This window comes from Urtica dioica, chromosome 3, assembly GCF_054948205.1.
Source record: "Urtica dioica subsp. dioica isolate 48M chromosome 3, U.dioica_male_clone48M_v1_H2, whole genome shotgun sequence".
NCBI classification, from domain to species: Eukaryota; Viridiplantae; Streptophyta; class Magnoliopsida; order Rosales; family Urticaceae; genus Urtica; species Urtica dioica.
The window spans coordinates 7,230,575-7,250,574 of record NC_142758.1 but is presented as its reverse complement, the minus strand read 5'-3'; the positions used below and the strand labels follow the sequence as shown (position 1 = coordinate 7,250,574).

Sequence of the window (20,000 nt, the reverse complement as noted above, 5' to 3'; positions counted from 1 at the left end):
ACTTTGATTAATGCTGAAAAATGAAAACTAAAGTCGGATTGATTGTTGTTGGGTCGGATTTTTCACCAGCCCAAAAACAATTGGGCCTCGTGGGCCAAAGTCAGAAATTTCATTAATTGAGCTTAATAAGCCATTAAATATCAAGATTAGACTCTAATGTTTAAAAATATCTAAATATGGACTTTTGGACACATTTTGAACCAAAATACCCCTAATTCAAAAAACCCACATTTTTTTTTCTCATTTTCAAATCATTTTCATTACAATTCTTTTCATCTTTTCATTACAATATGAGTTTTTTGAATAAGGGGTATTTTGGTCCAAAATGTGTCCAAAAGTTCATATTTAGATATTTTTAAACATTAGGGTCTAATCTTGATATTTAATGGCTTATTAAGCACAAATTAATGAAATTTCTCAAGTAAAAATACTAACCTAATCTCCAACACCTATACACAAAAGCATATAAAAAGAAAAAGAGAGATAATGGTGAGGGGTCTTGACTGAAGGAAGGGACACGGCCACAAAAAATGAAAAGCAACAATTTCCTCTCCAAACATATTCTTTCTCCCATTTTCTTCTTCAGCCACACAAAAAATTGAAAGAACAAAAAAAACATATCTGCCCCTCATGTCCATCCCACGTCAACACAAGGAGAGAAAGTATGTCATTTTCTCCATATTCACAAAGAACCACGAAAAAGAAGAAGAGAAGCTACTCTTCAAAACCACACGGACACACATAAAAATCATCTCATCTTTCCTTCTTCACATACGTAACTAAGAAAAACAAATTCCTCACCATGACAACCAACAAAACAAGAAAACAAACGTGGAGAAGAAGATGACGTGATGACAACGACTACATGAAATCAGCCCGTGCCGGCGAGCACCGCGAAGATGTGGTCGGCGGCCACCACGAAGACACGGTCGGAGACCACCGCGAAGACGTGGTCGGCGAGCACGGCAAAGAGCGGTCGGAGACCACCGCGAAGACGTGGTCGGCGAGCACCGCGAAGACCGGTCCGTAGAACCGAGCGAAGACCCGTGCCGGCGAGCACCGCAAAGATGTGGTTGGCGAGCACCGCAAAGGCCGATCCGGAAAGCCGAGCGAAGATCCGTGCCGGTGAGCACCGCGAAGATGTGGTTGGCGGCCATCGCGAACACCGGTCCGGAAAACTGAGTGAAGACCCGTGCCGGCGAGCACCGCAATTGCAAAGACGTGGTCGTGCGAAGACCGGTCCGGAGAACCGAGCGACGACCCGTGCCGGCGAGCACCGCAAAGATGTGGTCGGAGAGCACCGCGAAGGCGTGGTCAGTGACCACCGCGATTCCGTGGCCGGCGAACTGGCGCGAGTCCGAGATCGGCGAGCCCCCACGAAGACGTGGTCGAAGAGCCGAGCGAAGACCCATGCCGACGAGCCGAGCGGAGACGTGGTCGGAGAGCACCGTGAAGACGTGGTCAGAGACCACCGCGAATCCCGGTCCGGAGAGCCGAACGAAGACTCGTACCGACGAGCCGAGCGAAGACGTGACCGAAGATCCGGGCGAAGAATGACCGAAGAGCCGGGCGAAGACTCGTGCCGACGAGCCGAGCGAAGACGTGGTCGGAGACCACCGGTCGACGAGTCCATGCGAAGATATGGCCGAATAGCCGAGCGAAGACTCGTGCCGACGAGCCGAGCGAAGACGTGGCGGAAGAGCCGGGCGAAGACTCGTGTCGACGAGCCGAGCGAAGGCGTGGTCGGAGAGTCGCGGGCGAAGACGTGGTCGGAGACCACCGGTCGACGAGTCCCCGCGAAGACATGGTCGAAAATCCGGACGAAGACCCGTGCCGATGAGTCGAGCGAAGACGTGGTCGGAGACCACTGCGAAGACCGGTCCGGAGAGCCGAACGAAGACCCGTGCTGACGAGCACCGCAAAGACGTGGTCAGAGACCACCACGAAGCGTGGTCGGCGAGCACCGCGAAGACGTGGTCGGCGAGTACCGCAAAGACGTGGTCGGCAAGCACCCCAAACGCCGATCCGGAGAGCCTAGCCAAGACCTGTGCCGGTGAGCCATCGCGAGTTCAAAGCCAACGAGCCTCCTCGAAGCACAAAACCGGGAGTTCGAAGTCGACGAGCCCTGAGCAATGAATCACGAGATGGCACCCCGACGAACCAACTCGGCGAGGCGACGAGCCACGAGATAGCACCCCCGACGGACCACTCGGTGAGGCGAAGAGCCATGAGATAGCGTCCCCGACGGACCAATCGGCGAGGTGACGAGCCACGAGATAGCGTCCCCGACGGACCACTCGGCGAGGCGACGAGCCACGAGATAGCGTCCCGGCAGACCACTCAACGAGGCGACGAGCCACGAGATAGCGTCCCCGACGGACCACTCGACGAGGCGACGAGCCACGAGACCGAGTCTCTGACGGACTCGTCATCGAGACAAAGAGAACCAAAACAAGGCTACCAAACTCATACAATATCACACAAAAGAAGAGAAAATGATAAAGCAAAACAAGAAGAAGAATAATATACTTTCATTCTCTGTAGAATGGGAGAAGAAATATTTATTCTCTCAAACACATTATCTCAAAAACCAAGGCTAATCAAGCCAAATTAAATATACCTCTCTAAAAGTGTCAAGAGCTTTAGAAATCGATTCTCATGTTCTTCACTTAATATGAGGAATATTTCAGCACCACACTCAAATTCTACTCGAGTCTTCATCCCGAATCACGACTCAAAGATTTATCTGAAGCTCCGGGACGCTTTGGGCCTTGTCCTAAACTTCCTTGAGCCCTTTGGGATCTCGAAGAGTGATTTTGGGCACATCCAATAGTAGGCACGTGACTATTCTAGGCACACCACGTGTCCTCAAATGTTAAATCCAAAAAACGGCTTAACAATTGTTATTGAATAATATCGCAATCATAGTTTATAGTTCTATGATTCATGAATAGAAAAAAATAAAGAGGAACATCCCAATGACAAGAAATCTGGAACAGAAATAGAAAGTCAAAACCATTAATTCCCAAACATGTACTGCCTTACAATCTGGCAAAATTGAGATGAATTGAATTCTGTAATGAGAACTCAAGATCCAAGCCTTGGAGAAATATTTTTACTAAGATTTTCATCCTTCTCGTTTTAACTATTGGATTGGAAAAGTTATCGGCTCCCGGTTTATCACGATAAAGAATCAATTAATTCATTAGATAGAAAAAATAGTTGGCAAAAACTGGTTAAAAAATTACTGGTATCACAAAGCTTGAAAAAGAAAAGAATACTAGCCTCTTCCTTGAAGTTCAAGCAGTATGTTTTATCATTCCCATAAAACTGGGATGCTCCGATATTCAGTCCAAGTAATACCTGAAAAGAATTGAAATTTGGAAAACATTGGAAGTATCTATTCAAATCACACGCCCATACTAATTTATCACAATATGACTGTTCGATAACTAACTTGTCCCGCGTAACCCAAATTCTTAATGGTAGTCTTCAGTGATTTTAGGCAATCTTTGATATCCTAAAATGACACAACCAAATTAAAAAAAGGGTTTATATAGCATTTATACTTGAGATAAAAGTAGAACAAGCAGTATCATAGTTAAGTACCGAAATATTTGGGGTGTAACTCCCTTCACCACTCTCATCACTTGCATCCACACCAAAGTTCCATGTCTCATAAATTTGCTTGACCACCTCAAAGTTGAGATCAAATGCATTTGTCACAATGGATGTAATCAAAAGATGCTGGAGCTGCAGGAACAAAAGAACAAGATTCTATCAACAAAACCATCATTGAGAAACAAACAATATAAGAAATAAATAAATTAGAAAGCATGCCTTGTTTGAAATGTTTCTGGATGGAGGCAACACACCATAACCGGTGCTAAAAAGCGGAAACGGAACATAATAGTCTGATCGAAAGTAACAGTTGTGACCATGAGCAAGCCTTCCGATATGCTGCACTCGAGACGGGAAATTCAAGGTCAAAAACGATTTTTGATTTATGATCAATACAAAAAGAAATCTAATGGAAGATAAATATAGGGAAAAATATATATATATATATATATATATATTACTTGGAACAACGGGATTTTCTTGGCAGAAGCACCTGCTTTGCAGACTGCGGCGGACACTGCCCAATTGAAATTTGTAGCAAGCTAAAATGGGCACAACAGATTTTTATTAATTATGTGGTTACTTTAAAAGTGGTAGGAAAGTCTAAGGCATTGCGCACCTTCATAAGTTCGTCCGAAGAATGGCGACTAAACTTTTTCCCAAGAAGCTCAGGAGTTTCTTTCACAAGTTGTTGCAGAATTGCATCAATTTCTTCCTGTCTCACCGGGTCCTAAAGAAAAGGGAAACTTAGCCAGCAATCCATTGTTACAAAAAATAAAAAAAAAAAAAATTTCTTCGAGTACCTGACCAATCATTTCCTCAACCACAAAGTTGGCGTAAGAAAAGACGAAGCGCTTATCATCAGCTGTACAAAACAGCGGAACAGAAGCTTTTGCCTCAGTTTCATCCAACAATTTCAACACAACCTAATTTTTTTGTATGAATTATTTAATCACACAAAAACAAAATACATTAAACTAAATTAAAATGTGTGTATAATACAGAAAGAGAAGGAAAGAAAAAGCGGACCTCAATTTCCCAATCGCCCACCGCTCTAACTTCCATTTTGGTGACAATCGCCGCCTGCGTGAGTAAAATGATGAAACAAAGAAAAATACAAACTTTAGAGAATAATTCAAACCAAACTAAACCAAACCTTTGGAGCGAGTTTCCTGAAAGATTTTCTAGCCTCATCTATCCAGTCAAAATCCATTCAAGAAAAGAAAGAAGAAAACGAAAACGGCAGAAACGTTTTAGGGTTTTCGCCTTTTGCACAACACTTTATTTCGTTTTGTTTGGCCTTCAACTTTTTATATAGAGGAAAAATTATAAAAATAGTATTTAATGTTGCTCCGAATCTCAAGGAATCATATGAAACGATAACAAAACCAGATTTTTCTCATTGTGATGAGATTAAAACTAATACACAGAATCCCCTTAAAATACAGAACTGAATTTGTCGCCATTAATACGGCGCTATTTTAGATACGTACATATAGCGTTAACTTCTAGCAATGTTTGAAATAAAAAAAATATCTTCAGGCCACGCCAAGACCCTTCTCATTATTAGCGATTCGCTTTTCTCGGAGATCACCATAACCGTCGCCGTCACCTTCAACGTCTCTCCGCCACAGTATCTGTCGCCGTCACCTTCAACGTCGCCATTGTCCCTCCACAGATAGTTAGACTACCCTCACGTGTCGCTGTATTCATGGGAAAAAGAGAAAGTATGGCAGTAACTGTAAGTATCTCTTTCGGTGGATCATTTTAAGTATTTCTCTTCAGCTTTTATTTTATTTGTACATAAAGCTTTAAGAACAAGTTTTGTGTTGAATGTTATGCATTTTCGTTCCTTTCTTTGCATCATATATCTCATCACCGCAATATTCGTCGCCACGACCTTCTCCGTGTTCATTATGAATATGGGAGAGAGAGAGAAAGAGTGAGCATGGCTGTAACTTAGTATCTATGTTTCAACGTCTTAGTTTTTTTTTCTATGGTTTTTTAAGTTTCTTTTTTCGTTATGTTTCTGTTGTTACGTACTTAATTTTCAAAGAGCTTTTTGCATGTTGAATGTTTATGCATTTTCGTACCTTCTTTGCATCATACAATAGACATAGAATCCTAGCGTCGTTCATAGTTTCGTTTTTTCTGGATCCACGTCGTCATGTTCTTTTTTTACTCATCGAAAATTGTAATTTTCTTTTCTTTTTTTAAAAAAATAGGTTTTTCTTCTTATCACATAAGTCTTCGTTCTACAATTTTGTCCATTTTTCTCATCCACTTTTTGTTTTCTTTACTTTTTTAAAATAAACCAAAAAGTCTCGTTTCTGGTTTATTTTTATCAAGTTAACCTTGGTTTCTCGGTTCTTTGGTTTTTGCTCTTCATCTCTTCCTTTTTCTATGGTCATCAATTCTGGACCATACTTTCTTCTTTATCTTCCAATTTTTTATTTTATTTTATTTTTTATTTATTTATTTTTTTTATTAAAAAAATAAATCTTAGAGCTGGTTATCCCTCTAGAAACACATCGAATATCTTCGAGTTTGCAGTTTTTCATAATTCAAGGTTTTTCACTTATAATCTCGTTGATTATCTTTTCTAACTTTGTTTTGTTTCTTCTTTTATTCTTCTTTTGCCATGTTATTTTCTTTTACTAGTTCCCGGCATCTTTTCTTTTTCATATCTTTGTTTTTTTACTTTCAAATCTTATCTAATATATTTAAAAGATATATATATATATATATATATATATATATATATATATTTACTTTTAAAATAAATGCTCGATATAATTATATAATTTTTTTCTCACATATTATATATAGAAATAATGGCGGCATAAAGACCCAATGTTTTCGGGTTCTCCCACTTAAGTACCCAATGTCTAAAAGTGGCGGCTAAAGTTCCCAATGTCACTAAACTCTCCCTCCGTTGCAACCTAGGCGTTAAAATGGATGTCAAATACACGTGGCTAAATCTTGTGCAACTGATACAAAAATAATATTACACCCGCCGGTTTCTTCATCTTCTTCGCGAGCTTCACCGGCTTCACCTTACTTCCGGCGTTCGGCACGGTGTCGGAATTGCTCCGGATGACGTGGCCGCCACCGCCGGACTTCAGCTCCGCCTCCGGCTCAGGCTCCGGCTCCGGCTCCGTCCTTGTCGGCTCTCATGTCGTGTGCGATTCGGAGGAGACTCGGAGCGGAGTTAGGTTCACGGCTTATGCGAATCGAAGGCCGACGAGCATGAACGAAGTCATGAAGTCAAGAAGTGTGCTTTTTTTTTTTTTTTTTTTTTTTTTTTTTTTTTTCCAGGCTATTGCTGAACGGAGTCAGCGATGATTGATTCAAATTCTTCATTTTCTAGGATCCAATTTGTTTCAATTTTTTTTTTGGTTGCAGTTAAGAAAATGTTGAATCCGGTTGCTCTGATTCGCTCGGCGACCTCGTCTTCAAGATTCGCCATCGTCGACTCTTCAAACCCTGCCGAGTGGGACTGATAATATAGTATAATATATTTTTGCTAAATAATAAAAAAAAAGGCTGGCGAAGAAGTGTATGCAACTGAGGAACCACGACATGAGAGCCGACAAGGACGGAGCCGGAGCCGGAGCCTGAGCCGGAGGCGGAGGCGAAAGACGACATCGACGCCGACGAGGAAGCCGACGAGCTACGCAGCATCGACGAGATCTACAGCCAGCTGAAGTCCGACGGTGGCGGCCACGTCATCCGGAGCAATTCCGACACCGTGCCGAACGCCGGAAGTAAGGTGAAGCCGGTGAAGCTCGCGAAGAAGATGAAGAAACCGGCGGGTATAATATTATTTTTGTATCAGTTGCACAAGATTTAGCCACGTGTATTTGACATCCATTTTAACGCCTGAGTTGCAACGGAGGGAGAGTTTAGTGACATTGGGAACTTTAGCCGCCACTTTTAGACATTGGGTACTTAAGTGGGAGAACCCGAAAACATTGGGTCTTTATGCCGCCATTATTTCTTATATATATATATATATATATATATATATATATATATATATATATATCTATGTCGGTTCAATTTGTAACTGTTTTTTATTTCACATTTTGTAGTCTTTTTTTGTTTTTATTTTCTATAACCGCTAATTAAAAAAAGTAGAAATAGATCTAAAAAAAAAAGTAGAAATAGTGATTTCTGCATGAGTTTTGGGGGAAAATAGTAATTAATCCAATAAATTAGAAGTCAATTAGGGACCAAAACAAAAGTGAAGAAATAAAAAAAGGTTGAAATTTGCTTGCACGTCCCTTGGCTAGCCAGTTCACTGAGTTCCTCACTCCCTTGAGCCCGCGAAAATGAGAGCACAGGCATCTACGGTACCACAAACGACGCCGAGCTTCAATCCAACTCTTCTGCTTCGCCGACGAAGTTTCTCCGGCTCAATAGAATCCCTATTTTCCCGGAAAATCAGTTTCCATGATCGTCTCTCTCCGCCGCCCCTTCTTTCCGCATCGCCCCAGGGTCAGCCAGCTTGATATTTTTTCCCTTTTTTATTATTTATCTTTGCCCTTTCTCAGTAACCTAACTCTTCGGGTTCAGAACTATCAACTGTGTATTGAGGTAGTGAATTTGTCGATATAACATTGCTCTGTGTATTGCCTGAGCTTGTAGTTATTCCAGAACAAAAGCATAAAACCTGAGTACATAGATATCGATATTTGGAATGAAAACTAACTCCTTCATAATATTAATGGAAAGCTTGATAAAACTAGAGATTTTGATTATCCCCAAAACTTTTGTCTTTCCTTTCATCAATCGAAGAACTTAACACAATGAAAGCCATTTGTTCGCTTCTTTGGGTTTGCAGGTTTTGGGTATAAGCATGGTAAGACAAGCTCCTACAGAGCTGGGAATGCTTATGGATCTTCCTGGGATGAGAAACCATATGAGTTTCTTCCCAATGGGAAAATATCTTACCTTGATGAGCAAGATATTCTGACATTTCTTGATCCACCGAAGGAGTTAATTCCCTTGGAGCCCGCTTCTTACAACCCCGCGGCATATATTTGGTCCGTTTCCTATGCCAATTTTCTCTTTATTGTATAGTCTTAGGCACACTATATACAGAATAGATTTTTTTATGGTTGCTATTTAGTCTGCATTAGTTCATGAGGTTGAGATCAACAATTATACTGCGCTGCCTTCTTCCTATATAACAATTACTTATTATGATCACTCTGGGTGTTTTTTTTTTTTAAACCTGCAAAGATATTTGTATCAAAATGGCTGTCTATGCTAATTTGCTTTAGCTTTTGTGTTCGGATTTTCAGGAAAAAAATTGATGATATTCCTGAAGAAAGGCGTCATCGGTTACTGAACTTGTTAGAGCCCAGGTTATCCTTACAACCATTGAGTAATTCTATTCTTCCTTATATCAGTACCCTAGTAGTCATTTATTAAGTTAATGGTTCATGGGAAATGGACACAAGACCTCTAAAGAAAAATACACGATATTGGCACGCCTATGTGGCAGAAACGTAACTGTAAATACAATGCAGGATTATATCACGAGCTTGGGAGATTGCTGGGATGAGATATGAGGATCCCAAGTTAGCTAAGAGAAGCGAATGTAGTTTATTGGCAAAAGAAGATGGAGCGATGTCACTTGAATTTTATAATTGTCGAACGAGTGAAGGTAAAGTCATTTGATTATAGCAATGGGATAGAAACAACCTATCAAATGTTTATTTTGTTCTACTACACCAGGTAAAAAATATTAATAGTCTCCTTGAACATTTATCCTTGTTTGTCTAACCAACGAAGTTTGTTTGTACTAGAATATTCAACATGCACATTTTAAAGCTATGTTCAAAATGCTCAGTATTAATGCTCAACTAATAATTATACATTTAAAAAAAAAATACCAAAATTTTTTAGGGATCAATAGAGTCAGAACAATAACTGATGTTTAATAAGGGGTTCAGCAACGGTCAAAGCTATATTTAAAAAACAACTGTTCTCTCAGTTTCTGCTCTTAGGCTTAGAAAGGGGTTGAGCAGCGGTTATTGCAATTGTTTTAATTTTCATGTTTTCCTTTTTACCATTGTTATCATATTTGTATAATTATTAATAACTATTTATGCCTGAAAAAGAAACTCTACTGAAAATCAAAGTTGCGTACCTAAAAGTTCATATTTCTGAAATGTCTGTTACCAGGTCTGTTTTGTTTGATACCACAATGCCTTTAGTTGCTAGCTCGGAGTTGCATATATGTATTAAATTGGTTATGTACTTTATTTAACGTGTTGTGTGCTATGCATAGGACCATTGCCCTTTGGTTGGATAAATTACTTTAGAAAGGTAAGAAAGGTTTTTTTTTTTTTTTTTTTTTTTTTTTTTTTTTTTTTTTTTTTTAAATCATGTGCTTAAGCTGAAAAAAGTATTATTTTTGATATGCCAACTCTATATTCTGATTCTACAGGCAATATTTTCTTGTGACGATGGGAACATATATGGAAGATTGATTGGTAAGTTTGTTCCATAATTTTATTAATTAATTTCCATTGTTTATTGGAACGTAGCTGGAAACTGGGTACGTGGTTAAATGGCCAGTTTCAATTATTTTGACGTGCATAAAAATTTGAACAAGTCATATGAGTATCGGTTGTTTTATCAGCAATAAACCAGATAGCGACTAACCTTACAAAACTTAATATATGAGCCAGAGCTCACAAAAAAAAAATGCTCTCCCCTCTCTCCTCTCTCCTTTCTCTATCTTCTCCGTCTTAATTTTGCCTCCTCACGATGACAAAATCCAAGACTCAGCAATTCTTTTCAAGTTTCCTATCTGAATCTAAATCTTTTTCATTAGAATTAGGTAAGGATGGATATCTTGTTAAGATTTTGGAGAGGATGGGACCTCGTTATTATTCTCTTTTTATTCCTAGAGTGGCAGCGTCCTGGTTATGCGACACTTTGTCCTTAGCTATCGGAATTGCTAACTTATCCAGTTTTCGAAGAAAGTTCTCAGGCAACAACTGCTCAGTCATAGTCGATTTTCCGGAGAATCGACAAGGCAGATGCCTTCGCATTCTCAAGATTGCTCATGGGGATTCTCGTGCTATTTTGGTTCCCGAGGGCTCTTCCCTGTGGGGATGGAAATGCATGATTGGCGCCCTCAGCTCCATCCTCAACTCTTGGAGCGATCTCTACAGGAATAGCCGGCCTTCCTCCTCTCTCCGTCCTGTCGTCCCTACCAAGTCTTTTGCTGCGGCCGTCTCTAGCCCCTCTCCAATCGCTCCAGGTATTCTCGGGCGCGCCCCCCCTGCCACCCATAAGACCTCGTCTCATCGCCCTTCCTCCCTGAGTTCTCCACCGCCCCCGGAGTTCCTGCCCCCCGATTGGAAGCTTGCAGTCACCGTCACCCGCCTCTCCCATTCTGTCCGTTGGAAGAATATCTTTGATGACATTGGCAATTTCTTTTCTCGTTTCTGTCTTTATACCCCTTTTGGGGGTGACAAAGCTCTGCTTTGGTGCCACGGAATCGAGGAGAAGGAAAGATTGCTAAGTCTCAGAGAAGTTTTTCTTGATAGAAAGAGGGTTGCTCGTCTCTCGTCTTGGAACTCCGACGATCATCTTGAAGATCCTTTTTTCCCGGCGTCAAACTGCTGGATCGGGATCTCAGGGTTACCTCCCGACTTTTGGACGCGCGAGAATTTTGACTTGATTGGAGATAAGTGTGGGGGCATTTCCGGTATTGCTTCTTGCACCAGGAAATTTTCTTTTCTCAAGTTTGCCAAAATCAAAGTCAAAGGCAACCCCTCAGGTTCTATCCCGCACAGCCTTTCCATGAGTTTCAACGGGAAGTTGCTGGAGATTGCTCTGTTTCGCGTCTCCGATGGAGTCTCTAGCCGGCGCTTCCCAAGGAAGAAGTTTTTGAACCCCACGCGCCTTAGCAGTCCTGGTTCTTCTACCTCTCGCTCAGGAACCTGTGTGATCGAAACTCCTTCGAATGCATTGGCCAGGAACAAAGAGCCAATGATGTCTGACCCTGGATCTTCGCAGGTTCCCAAGGCTTCGGAGAATCACGTTTCCTCTTCCAAATCATTGCCTCTTTTCTGCAAACAAAAGTGTGGCCTCTTTATCCTCAAAGGACAGAGGCTTTTCGGCTGGTGGGTCCCATCCCAATGATGGATTTTCTAATTTTTATCCTGAGGTGTCTTCTCAGATTGGGCCACCCCCAGGCCCAAACCAAGGCTTATCTCTCTCTTCTCCTCTTCTTGGGCCTCTTGCTGCTGGGCCTAGTGATGAAGCTTCTCCTGCGTCTGGACCTCGTCCAAACCAGTTCTCCTCCCTTGCGGCCCTCTGCGCCGAGTGAGTTTCAGCGATCAAAGTCTCCTCTCCCTCTCAGAACCGGGACCGCGAGTCAGCAGTCGTCTTCCTCTTCGAAACGTCGACCCAAGCCTCGGGCTGACTTCTCTTCCAGCTCGATAGAAAAATGGGATAATTTCTGCAGAGCTTCTTCTCGGGTCCAGTCTCCCCCCCATGGCTACTCGAGCGAACCCGACCCGGATCCTATCCCCCGGGACGAAGGAAAGTTCGCGATCAAATATACCCGGAAAAAGAGAAGAGCGTTCGTTAGACTCCCTGCCTCTCCCCGCCACTCTTTCGATCTAGAGGCTGATTCTAGTGACGAGGATCCCCTGGAGCAGCTTGACGGGGACTCTTCTCGCGAGGACATTTCTTCCGAGGAGGACTCTTTCTCTTCCAGTTCCGAAGGCCCAATCATCCCTGAATCCGCCCTTGAGGGAGTGGCTGGGCTCCTAGATGGCGATCTTTTCCCCCCTCTACCTAAGGTTGCTCAGCCTTCTTCCCTCCTCGAGCGTAGGAAAAAGAGAGAACTCAAAAATCTCGAATTTAATATGGAATTCAATTCTGCCATCAAAAAGGGGGAAGTCGCAGCCAAATGAAGATTCTCTCTTCGAATATTCGGGGGTCCAGATCATCGGACAAGCGCAGGGCAATCAAAGCGCTTATTGGAAAGGAATCCCCCGACCTTGTGGTTCTCCAAGAAGTCAAACGAGAATCGGTGAATAGAAGTTTTTTTGGTAGCATTTGGAGTTCACGTTTTAAAGAGTGGATCCTTCTTCCTGCCATTGGTACGGCAGGAGGCCTCCTCGTCGTCTGGGACTCCCGGAGGTTGTCGGTTTCCGAGAATCTCGTCGGTGAGTTCTCCGTCTCGATCCGCGTCAACTCTGGAGGAAAAGTTTGGTGGTTCTCCGGAGTCTACGGGCCGTGCTCCGGAGCGGATAGACAGCGCTTCTGGGACGAATTAGCTGGGCTGTCCGCCATCTGCGGAAACGATTGGTGCATCGCAGGTGACTTTAACATCACGAGGTTTCAAGAGGAGCGATCCAGGCCTTCCCGTGCGAGAAGGGGCATGTCCGATTTCAACGACCTCATTGCCGACTTGAGCCTCGACGATCCCCCTCTTAAAAACGCTTCGTTCACGTGGTCCTCTTTCCGCACGTCCCCCACGTGTTGTCGCCTCGACCGGTTCCTTCTCGGTAGCGGTTGGAAGTCTCTTTTTCCTTACGGAGACCAAGAGGCCCTCCGTCGGGTTTCCGATCATTCGGCGATTTCTTTCTCCACCACCCCCCCCGGCATGGGGTCCTGCTCCCTTCCGCTTCGATAACCGCTGGCTCGACGACCCCTCTTTCTGGGATATGGTGAAGTCCCGCTGGTCCGATCTCAACCTTCTTCATCTAGGTTGGGAAGGTCATGCTTTTATGCACAAATTACATATTCTTAAGGGTCACATTCGGGCTTGGGCAGCGGCGAACAAAGAACGGTCCGAAGGTATCAAGCACGCGTCGGAGACTCGCCTTTTGTTGATTGACGGTCTAGAAGGGGGACCGGACTGGTCTGAGGATCTCCGGCGCGAACGCTCCGAGCTTAAAGTCTTTCTCAAGGAATTTAGCCTCAAGGAAAATAGGAAGCTTCGTCTTTCCTCGAAGATCACTTGGGCTAAAGTGGGAGACGTCAATTCCAAATTTTTCCATTTGCTAATGAATTCGAGGAAAGCCAAAAATGGGATTTGGAAATTGGAGAAAAATGACGGAACGGTGACCGACGACCCCGATGAGATCGTCCGCGAGATCAACGGTTTCTTTTCCTCTTTGTTCCGGGCGGATCCGGTCAGCGATCTCGATGACAGAGGTATTCAGTGGCATCCCATTTCAGCCGAGAGTAGTAGAGATCTGATCGCCCCTTTTTCTGAGAAAGAAATCAAAACGGCTTTATCTAGCTTGGCGCGCGATAAGTCCCCGGGCCCGGATGGCTTCTCCATGGCCTTCTTTCAAGACTTTTGGGAGGTTTTGAAGACCGATATTATCTCAGTCTTCTCCGACTTTTGGTATAACGGAGTCATAAATCATAGAGTCAACGAGACTCACCTCTGCTTGATCCCCAAAAAAGTGGAGTCGAGGAGAGTCACTGATTATCGGCCGATAAGTTTGATCTCGAGTCTGTACAAACTCATTTCTAAAGTCCTCTGCAATCGCATTCGAGAGACCATGTGGGAAACGGTGGCAGAGGAACAAGCTGCCTTCGTGGAAGGCCGCCAAATGTCCGACCTTATTCTGATCGCCAACGAGGCGGTTGAGGCTGTCTCCAATAAAGGCGAGGAAGGAGTGGTTCTCAAGCTTGACCTCGAGAAGGCTTATGATAGAGTGAATTGGGGCTTTCTCGAGTTTGTGCTAGCCAAGAAGGGGTTTGACTTTCGCTGGAGAAAGTGGATTTCCGGCTGCCTCTCCTCCTCCTCGATCTCGGTTTTAGTGAACGGTAAGTCCCGTGAAAAGATCTTTTGTTTTAGAGGGCTTAGGCAGGGCGACCCGTTTTCTCCCTTCCTTTTTACACTGGTCACTGACGTCCTCTCTAGGATGATCTCTCGGGACTGTGCTTCGGGCTCGTTCACTCCTCTTTACATCGGAACGGAAAGGCTGCCTATCTCTCATCTTCAATTTGCGGACGATACTCTCGTCTTCGGTCATTTCTCGCCGGATAATTGGTCTCAGCTCTACGGCACGGTCAAGGACTTCTGCGACGTTTCCGGTTTGAAGGTCAATCTCCCTAAAAGCTCCTTCGTCGGTATCAACATTTCTGCTCCTTCCGTGGCGGCCTTGGCTGGTAGTTTCGGGTGCAAATCGGAGAGCTGGCCGATCACTTACCTTGGAGCCCCGCTAGGGGGAAATCCCGGAGCTAAGGACTTTTGGGATCCCGTTGCAAAAGTGGCCAAACGTCTCTCCGGTTGGCAGCGTGGTTTTCTCTCGAAAGGGGGTAAGCTGGTCCTCATCAATGCCGTGCTTTCGGCCATTCCGAACCACTTCTTGTCCATCTTTCATATGCCTAAGGGGATCTGCGAGAATATTGAGAAGCTGATGAGAGATTTTCTCTGGGATGGCTACGAAGATGCCAAGGGGTCCACTCGGTGTCTTGGGATTTGTGTTGTCTCCCGAAAGATAAGGGAGGTTTGGGACTTGGCAGAATCAAAGATAAGAATTCTAGTTTCCTCGCAAAGTGGTTTTGGCGGTTCCCGAAGGAGCCCGATTCCCTCTGGCATCGAACTATCAAAGCTATTCACGGTCTCAAGGATAATGGTATCGACCCCGGGCTCGCCTCTTCTTCCACGTACCGAAGGCCCTGGAAATCGGTCTATTCGGTTAGAGACTCTTTTTTTTCTCGGGTACGCTGGAAAGTTCACGACGGTTCGCTGGTTCATTTTTGGAAAGATGTTTGGCTCTTTGACTCTCCCCTCGAAGAAAAGTTCCCGGGTTTGGCCAGAATATGCCCTTCCTTATCCGAAAAGATTGGTTTTTTCGTCACGCCGGACCCGACTGAACCTGGGAAGGCCTTTTGGGATCTCAAGCTCTCCAGGTATCTTTCTTCGAGGGAAATCGACGAAGTTTCCGTCCTCCTACCTAAGCTTGAGAACATCAAGATTTGGAATGGGATGACGGATCGCCGAGTTTGGCTCGATAACAGCGAGGATTTTTCGGTTAAATCCATGTCTTCTAGCATCTCCCTTTCTTCGGCTCCTCCCGCGTGGCCCTTTCCTGATTTGGTTTGGAAAGCTAAAGTCCCGTCGAAAGTCCATGTCTTTGGATGGCCTCCTCGTCTCCAATAAGCTTAGCACGGAAGATGTTATTCAGCGCCGCAGCCCTTCGAAGTCCTGTTTTCCGTCTCGCTGTTCTCTCTGTAGCTGCGCCGTGGAGAATCGCGCTCATTTGTTTAGAGATTGCAGCTTCTCTTCTAGAGTTTGGCACAAGATTTGCTCCTCCCTCTCCGTGGTCGTCCCCTCTCAAGTTGGTGTTCCTTTTGAGGATTTCAGTCTTTGGTTTGGCTCGGTGGGCAAAGATATAAGATCACGGTTTGGCTTCAAGGCCATCTTTTTCGCTGTATGCTGGGCCATTGGGAAGTTACGGAATAAATGTATCTTTGAAGATGCCGTTGTTTGCTTCGACAGTTTTTGGGACTCCCTCTTCCGGACCATCGGTTTTTGGCTCGCGACCCTTAATTCCGATTTTAGTTCTTTCAGCCTCTCGGATCTTTCCAGAGATTGGCCTAGTGTTTTCTAGTTTGTAATTTGCTTCTTCATAGTAGAAGCTTTCTTTTTTTTTTTCCTCCTTTTTTTCAATTTTATTTTGAGTTTTCTCCAAAAAAAAAAAAAACAATAATCAAGTTAAGCAGACATTATAGCCTGGCACTTTGAAATATATTCCTAGTTAATTGATTAGAGTAAATTAATAGATATATAATCGTGGTCCTTAACAAAAGGCATTCAAGCAACTGTTACAACCCCGGGATCTTGATCTCGTGACCCGGCTTGTGTAAGACGAATTCGTGTGTGTAGCCGTGTTTGATAGTTGATCAGCCTCTCCAATTTAGAGACTGAGACCATCTCTAACCCAAAATCCAAATTTGGTATAATTTTATACCAAATTTGGTAAGCTACAGGGTTTACACTCCAACCCACAACACCAAATCCTACCCCAAAAAGAATACTCTTTTTATACTTTTTAATATTACTTTATATTAATTTCATATTAACCCCTCTATTAATATGTTATGCCAATATCAATCTTATTAAACATTAATATATTTTTCTATGTCAATAATTTTAAATTAATTTATATTTGTATTAAATATTATGTTACTATTACAATATTAAAATATAAAAATTAACTAATAAAAAAAATATTATTTTGGTTGTATTGTGCTTAATTAATGTTATGTATTATCATCAATGTCATATTATTTATTCTCCTTTTTAATTAATAATATGCATTTTTTTGTATAAATTATTTAAATTAGGGTCTAAATTACAAATTAATTTTTTTGTGGGTGGATTTGTAATTACAAATAGTTCCACTCTAAATTTGGGGTGGATGAATAGTTTCAACCCAAATTTGGGGTGGATGAATAGTTTCAACCCAAATTTGAGGTTGAACTATTTATCAACACCAAATTTGGGGTGGGTTGGAGCAATCCCACCCAAATTAAGGGTGGGTTGGAGATGGTCTAACCCAAAATTAGAATTGTGCTGAATGATAATCTTCATTGATAAGAAAAGACCAATTTTTATGGTGAAATTTGTTGTAACTAGCCAAGTTTGTCATTCTTATTGGAAGAATAGCCCAAGTTTCATTTTATTAAGCAAATAGCTCATATTTTCGGCTCGGACCATAACGCCCTTGGTAAATTCGCGAATAGGTTAATTTAATTAATCTACTGGAGTGAGTTAGGTTAATTAATTAACTTATTGGTTGAATATTAGTTTAGGTTCTGATCTTTTTGTGAGTAAAGTTAATTTACTAAATGATTGAATTCGGAATTAGGTTAATTAATTGAATGCTTTGAATATCAATTGACTTAAGTTATGATTTTTGTAAATTTTGTGAATTTCAAATCATTCACGAATCGGTTAATTAATTAACCTAACTCACTCCAGTAGGTTAATTCAATTAACTTACCGCGAATTTGGGGGTTCTAGGGTTCGTTCCTGGAAATTTCAACGCAGACCAAGTCAACCATGGCCAGAAAATCCCTAACGACGACGCTACCGTCCCGGAGGAGATCCAGGCAGCAACCGACGACCACCGAGACCTCCGGCGAACTCAGCGGATTTCTCTGCCGGGACACGAGCATTTGGCGGAGCCTCTTGATGCCGGCCATCCGCTCCTTCGCGTCCCTCGCACGCGCGAGCTCCACCGCCACCTCCTCCATCGCCGATCCGGCGGAGATTTGCAGATCCGGCGGCGGAATCAGCGCATAAGCGGAGAAAGAGAAACAAGCGCGACTTTGGCAATGGTTGAGGAGAGAGAGAGCGTGTCTGTGTGTTCTGTGTGTACAGCTAGAGAGAGAGAGAGAGAGTTGTGTGAAAGGGTAATTTAGGTAGTTTAGATTAGTTGGGCTATTCTCTTAATTAAATGAAACTTTGACTATTCTCTTAATATTAATAGGTTGATTTGGCTAGTTAGCAAAATAGCCCATTTTTATGTAGGTCTGAGATTACATCTGGGCTTAAATAGCTGGGCCTTAAATAAAATAAAGACTGACTTAACCTAATGGGATTAATTATATAAATAAACAACTAAAAACGTAATTAAATAAAGCAGTAAATAAAATCCTCTTAAACAAGAAATAAAAAAAAAAGCCTTTGCTGGTTCTCTTAGGCTCGCATGTTCGGATGCTGTTGGTAAGATTTACCGATGAAAGCATCTGTAACGCGAACATTTTGGTTAATGCAGTTTCTGGTTGACACGAGTATCTGCAACCTTTATTTTTTTTTATTTTTCTTATGCTAGATGGCGGTACAAAAGCTTTACGAGAGCATAATTAAAGTAGTACATTTGTGATTCATATGTGGTACATGCAGTTCCTGTGCTTCAATGTTTTTTCAGGTTTTCTGACATGCTCTGAATAATGTTCATAATGATTCAGGCGGGTCATTTTTGGAAGGGCTTGCAAGCAAATTGAGTCCCTTGTATTTCATGGTTAAAGACCTCAATGAAGTAATGTCAACTGAGCAGCCTTGTGACTTCGCATATGAATTTGGGGATGGGCTATTTGATATCCAGAACTATCCACATGGATTTCCACGAGCAGGTAATGATAATGCTCTAGGCTTGTCAATTTATGGTAATGCAACTGTTTCACATGGTAATGCAATTGTTTCAGTTGCGTGGCGTGTGTCAAGCAGAAAAATAAAACAAGCGATTCTGCATCTAGATATGCTTGTACTGTCTTGACCCCATTCCTTACAAATTTACAATGAAAATTCTGTTATTTTTCAGCCAAACATCCGTATCCTTTCAATGATCAAGTTGTGGTTTATGTTCGTCGCTTGGGACCTGGTGTTGTAGTCGGACAAGCCTGGCAAGAAGGGAATGCTTTAGAACAAGTGCCACGGAAACTATGCAGTGAAATCTTGATGGTGAAAGAATATTCCCTCATATAGAGGCGATTTCTGGTGCCATAATGGTTGGGTTCTTGACAAAGCTGTGCATTGGTTGTAAATATAGTTTAGAAATGATTGCTACTGAACTTTCGAAACATCATGTTTTCCCGGTAGATATTTTGCACCAGAAAAACTTTATCATCTCCAACTAAAGGTCCGGTTTCAGCTGAACGGGAAAGTTTGTTGAGAATGTAACTGAATAATCAACTTGATCTTCAGACTCTTCATTCGGTCCTTTATATCATACATGAGTTGGTTATAATACATTAGGTAAGTAATATGCCGTGTCATCACTATCCGAATATCCACTATCAAGCTTGGAATTAGAAAACTCCACCATGAAGGGGCTGAGTTGCAAACCATGATCTAGTGATCTAGCAAAGGATCCTTTTTGCAACTTTACAATAAGGTTGTCTAGGACAATGCATAAACTAGTACAATGTCGACATTGTACTATCTCGGGCCGTGTAAAACAAGAATATTCTAGAGCACCTACAATGCTACAGTATAATGTTGGATTTTCCATCTAAGCTAAGCATTAAAGTTGGGGCTGGTGTGTGTGATGATGCCATATTGGCTTTGCTGAGGTGCTCTCTGATGTATGGCTGCTAAGATAGATGAAATGGCCCAAGATACTGCCAAGTGTCATTGCCTTTAAGTGCGTCAATCTCCTTATGCATTTCCTAAAGCCAGAACGAATGATCAAGTGCCGCTTTGACTCTAGTAGGCTCTATATCATCTATACAAGCTAAGACAGCCTTGGGCTTCCACATCTATGCCTTTCCTCGAGTGGTCATGGGATGGGCATTAGTAGAGTGGTCATGCCTTTCCTTGACTTAATTACAGGAGCAAATTGAGGTGATAAAGAAGTCGGAGTTTGAAG

At 42.6% G+C, this 20,000-nt stretch overlaps 1 protein-coding gene across 1 annotated transcript; it reads left to right on the top strand.

The window, feature by feature from the left end:
• Positions 1-7,869: 7,869 nt before the first annotated feature.
• LOC149402284 (WD repeat protein) lies at positions 7,870-19,373 on the top strand. The gene is made up of 8 exons (XM_089609479.1): positions 7,870-8,121; positions 8,468-8,669; positions 8,931-8,993; positions 9,159-9,295; positions 9,923-9,960; positions 10,082-10,127; positions 18,601-18,765; positions 18,954-19,373. The coding sequence occupies exons 1-8, from the start codon at positions 7,956-7,958 to the stop codon at positions 19,115-19,117; spliced, it is 981 nt and encodes a 326-aa protein (XP_089465605.1). The 5' UTR covers positions 7,870-7,955; the 3' UTR covers positions 19,118-19,373.
• Positions 19,374-20,000: the final 627 nt, after the last annotated feature.

Excerpts from the sequence above, each read along its gene's own strand:
- LOC149402284 (XM_089609479.1), top strand. The coding sequence starts at position 7,956 with ATGAGAGCACAGGCATCTACGGTACCACAAACGACGCCGAGCTTCAAT. Across the intron at positions 8,122-8,467 it reads TCTTTCCGCATCGCCCCAGG|GTTTTGGGTATAAGCATGGT; the intron begins GTCAGCCAGCTT and ends TTGGGTTTGCAG. Across the intron at positions 9,961-10,081 it reads GGATAAATTACTTTAGAAAG|GCAATATTTTCTTGTGACGA; the intron begins GTAAGAAAGGTT and ends CTGATTCTACAG.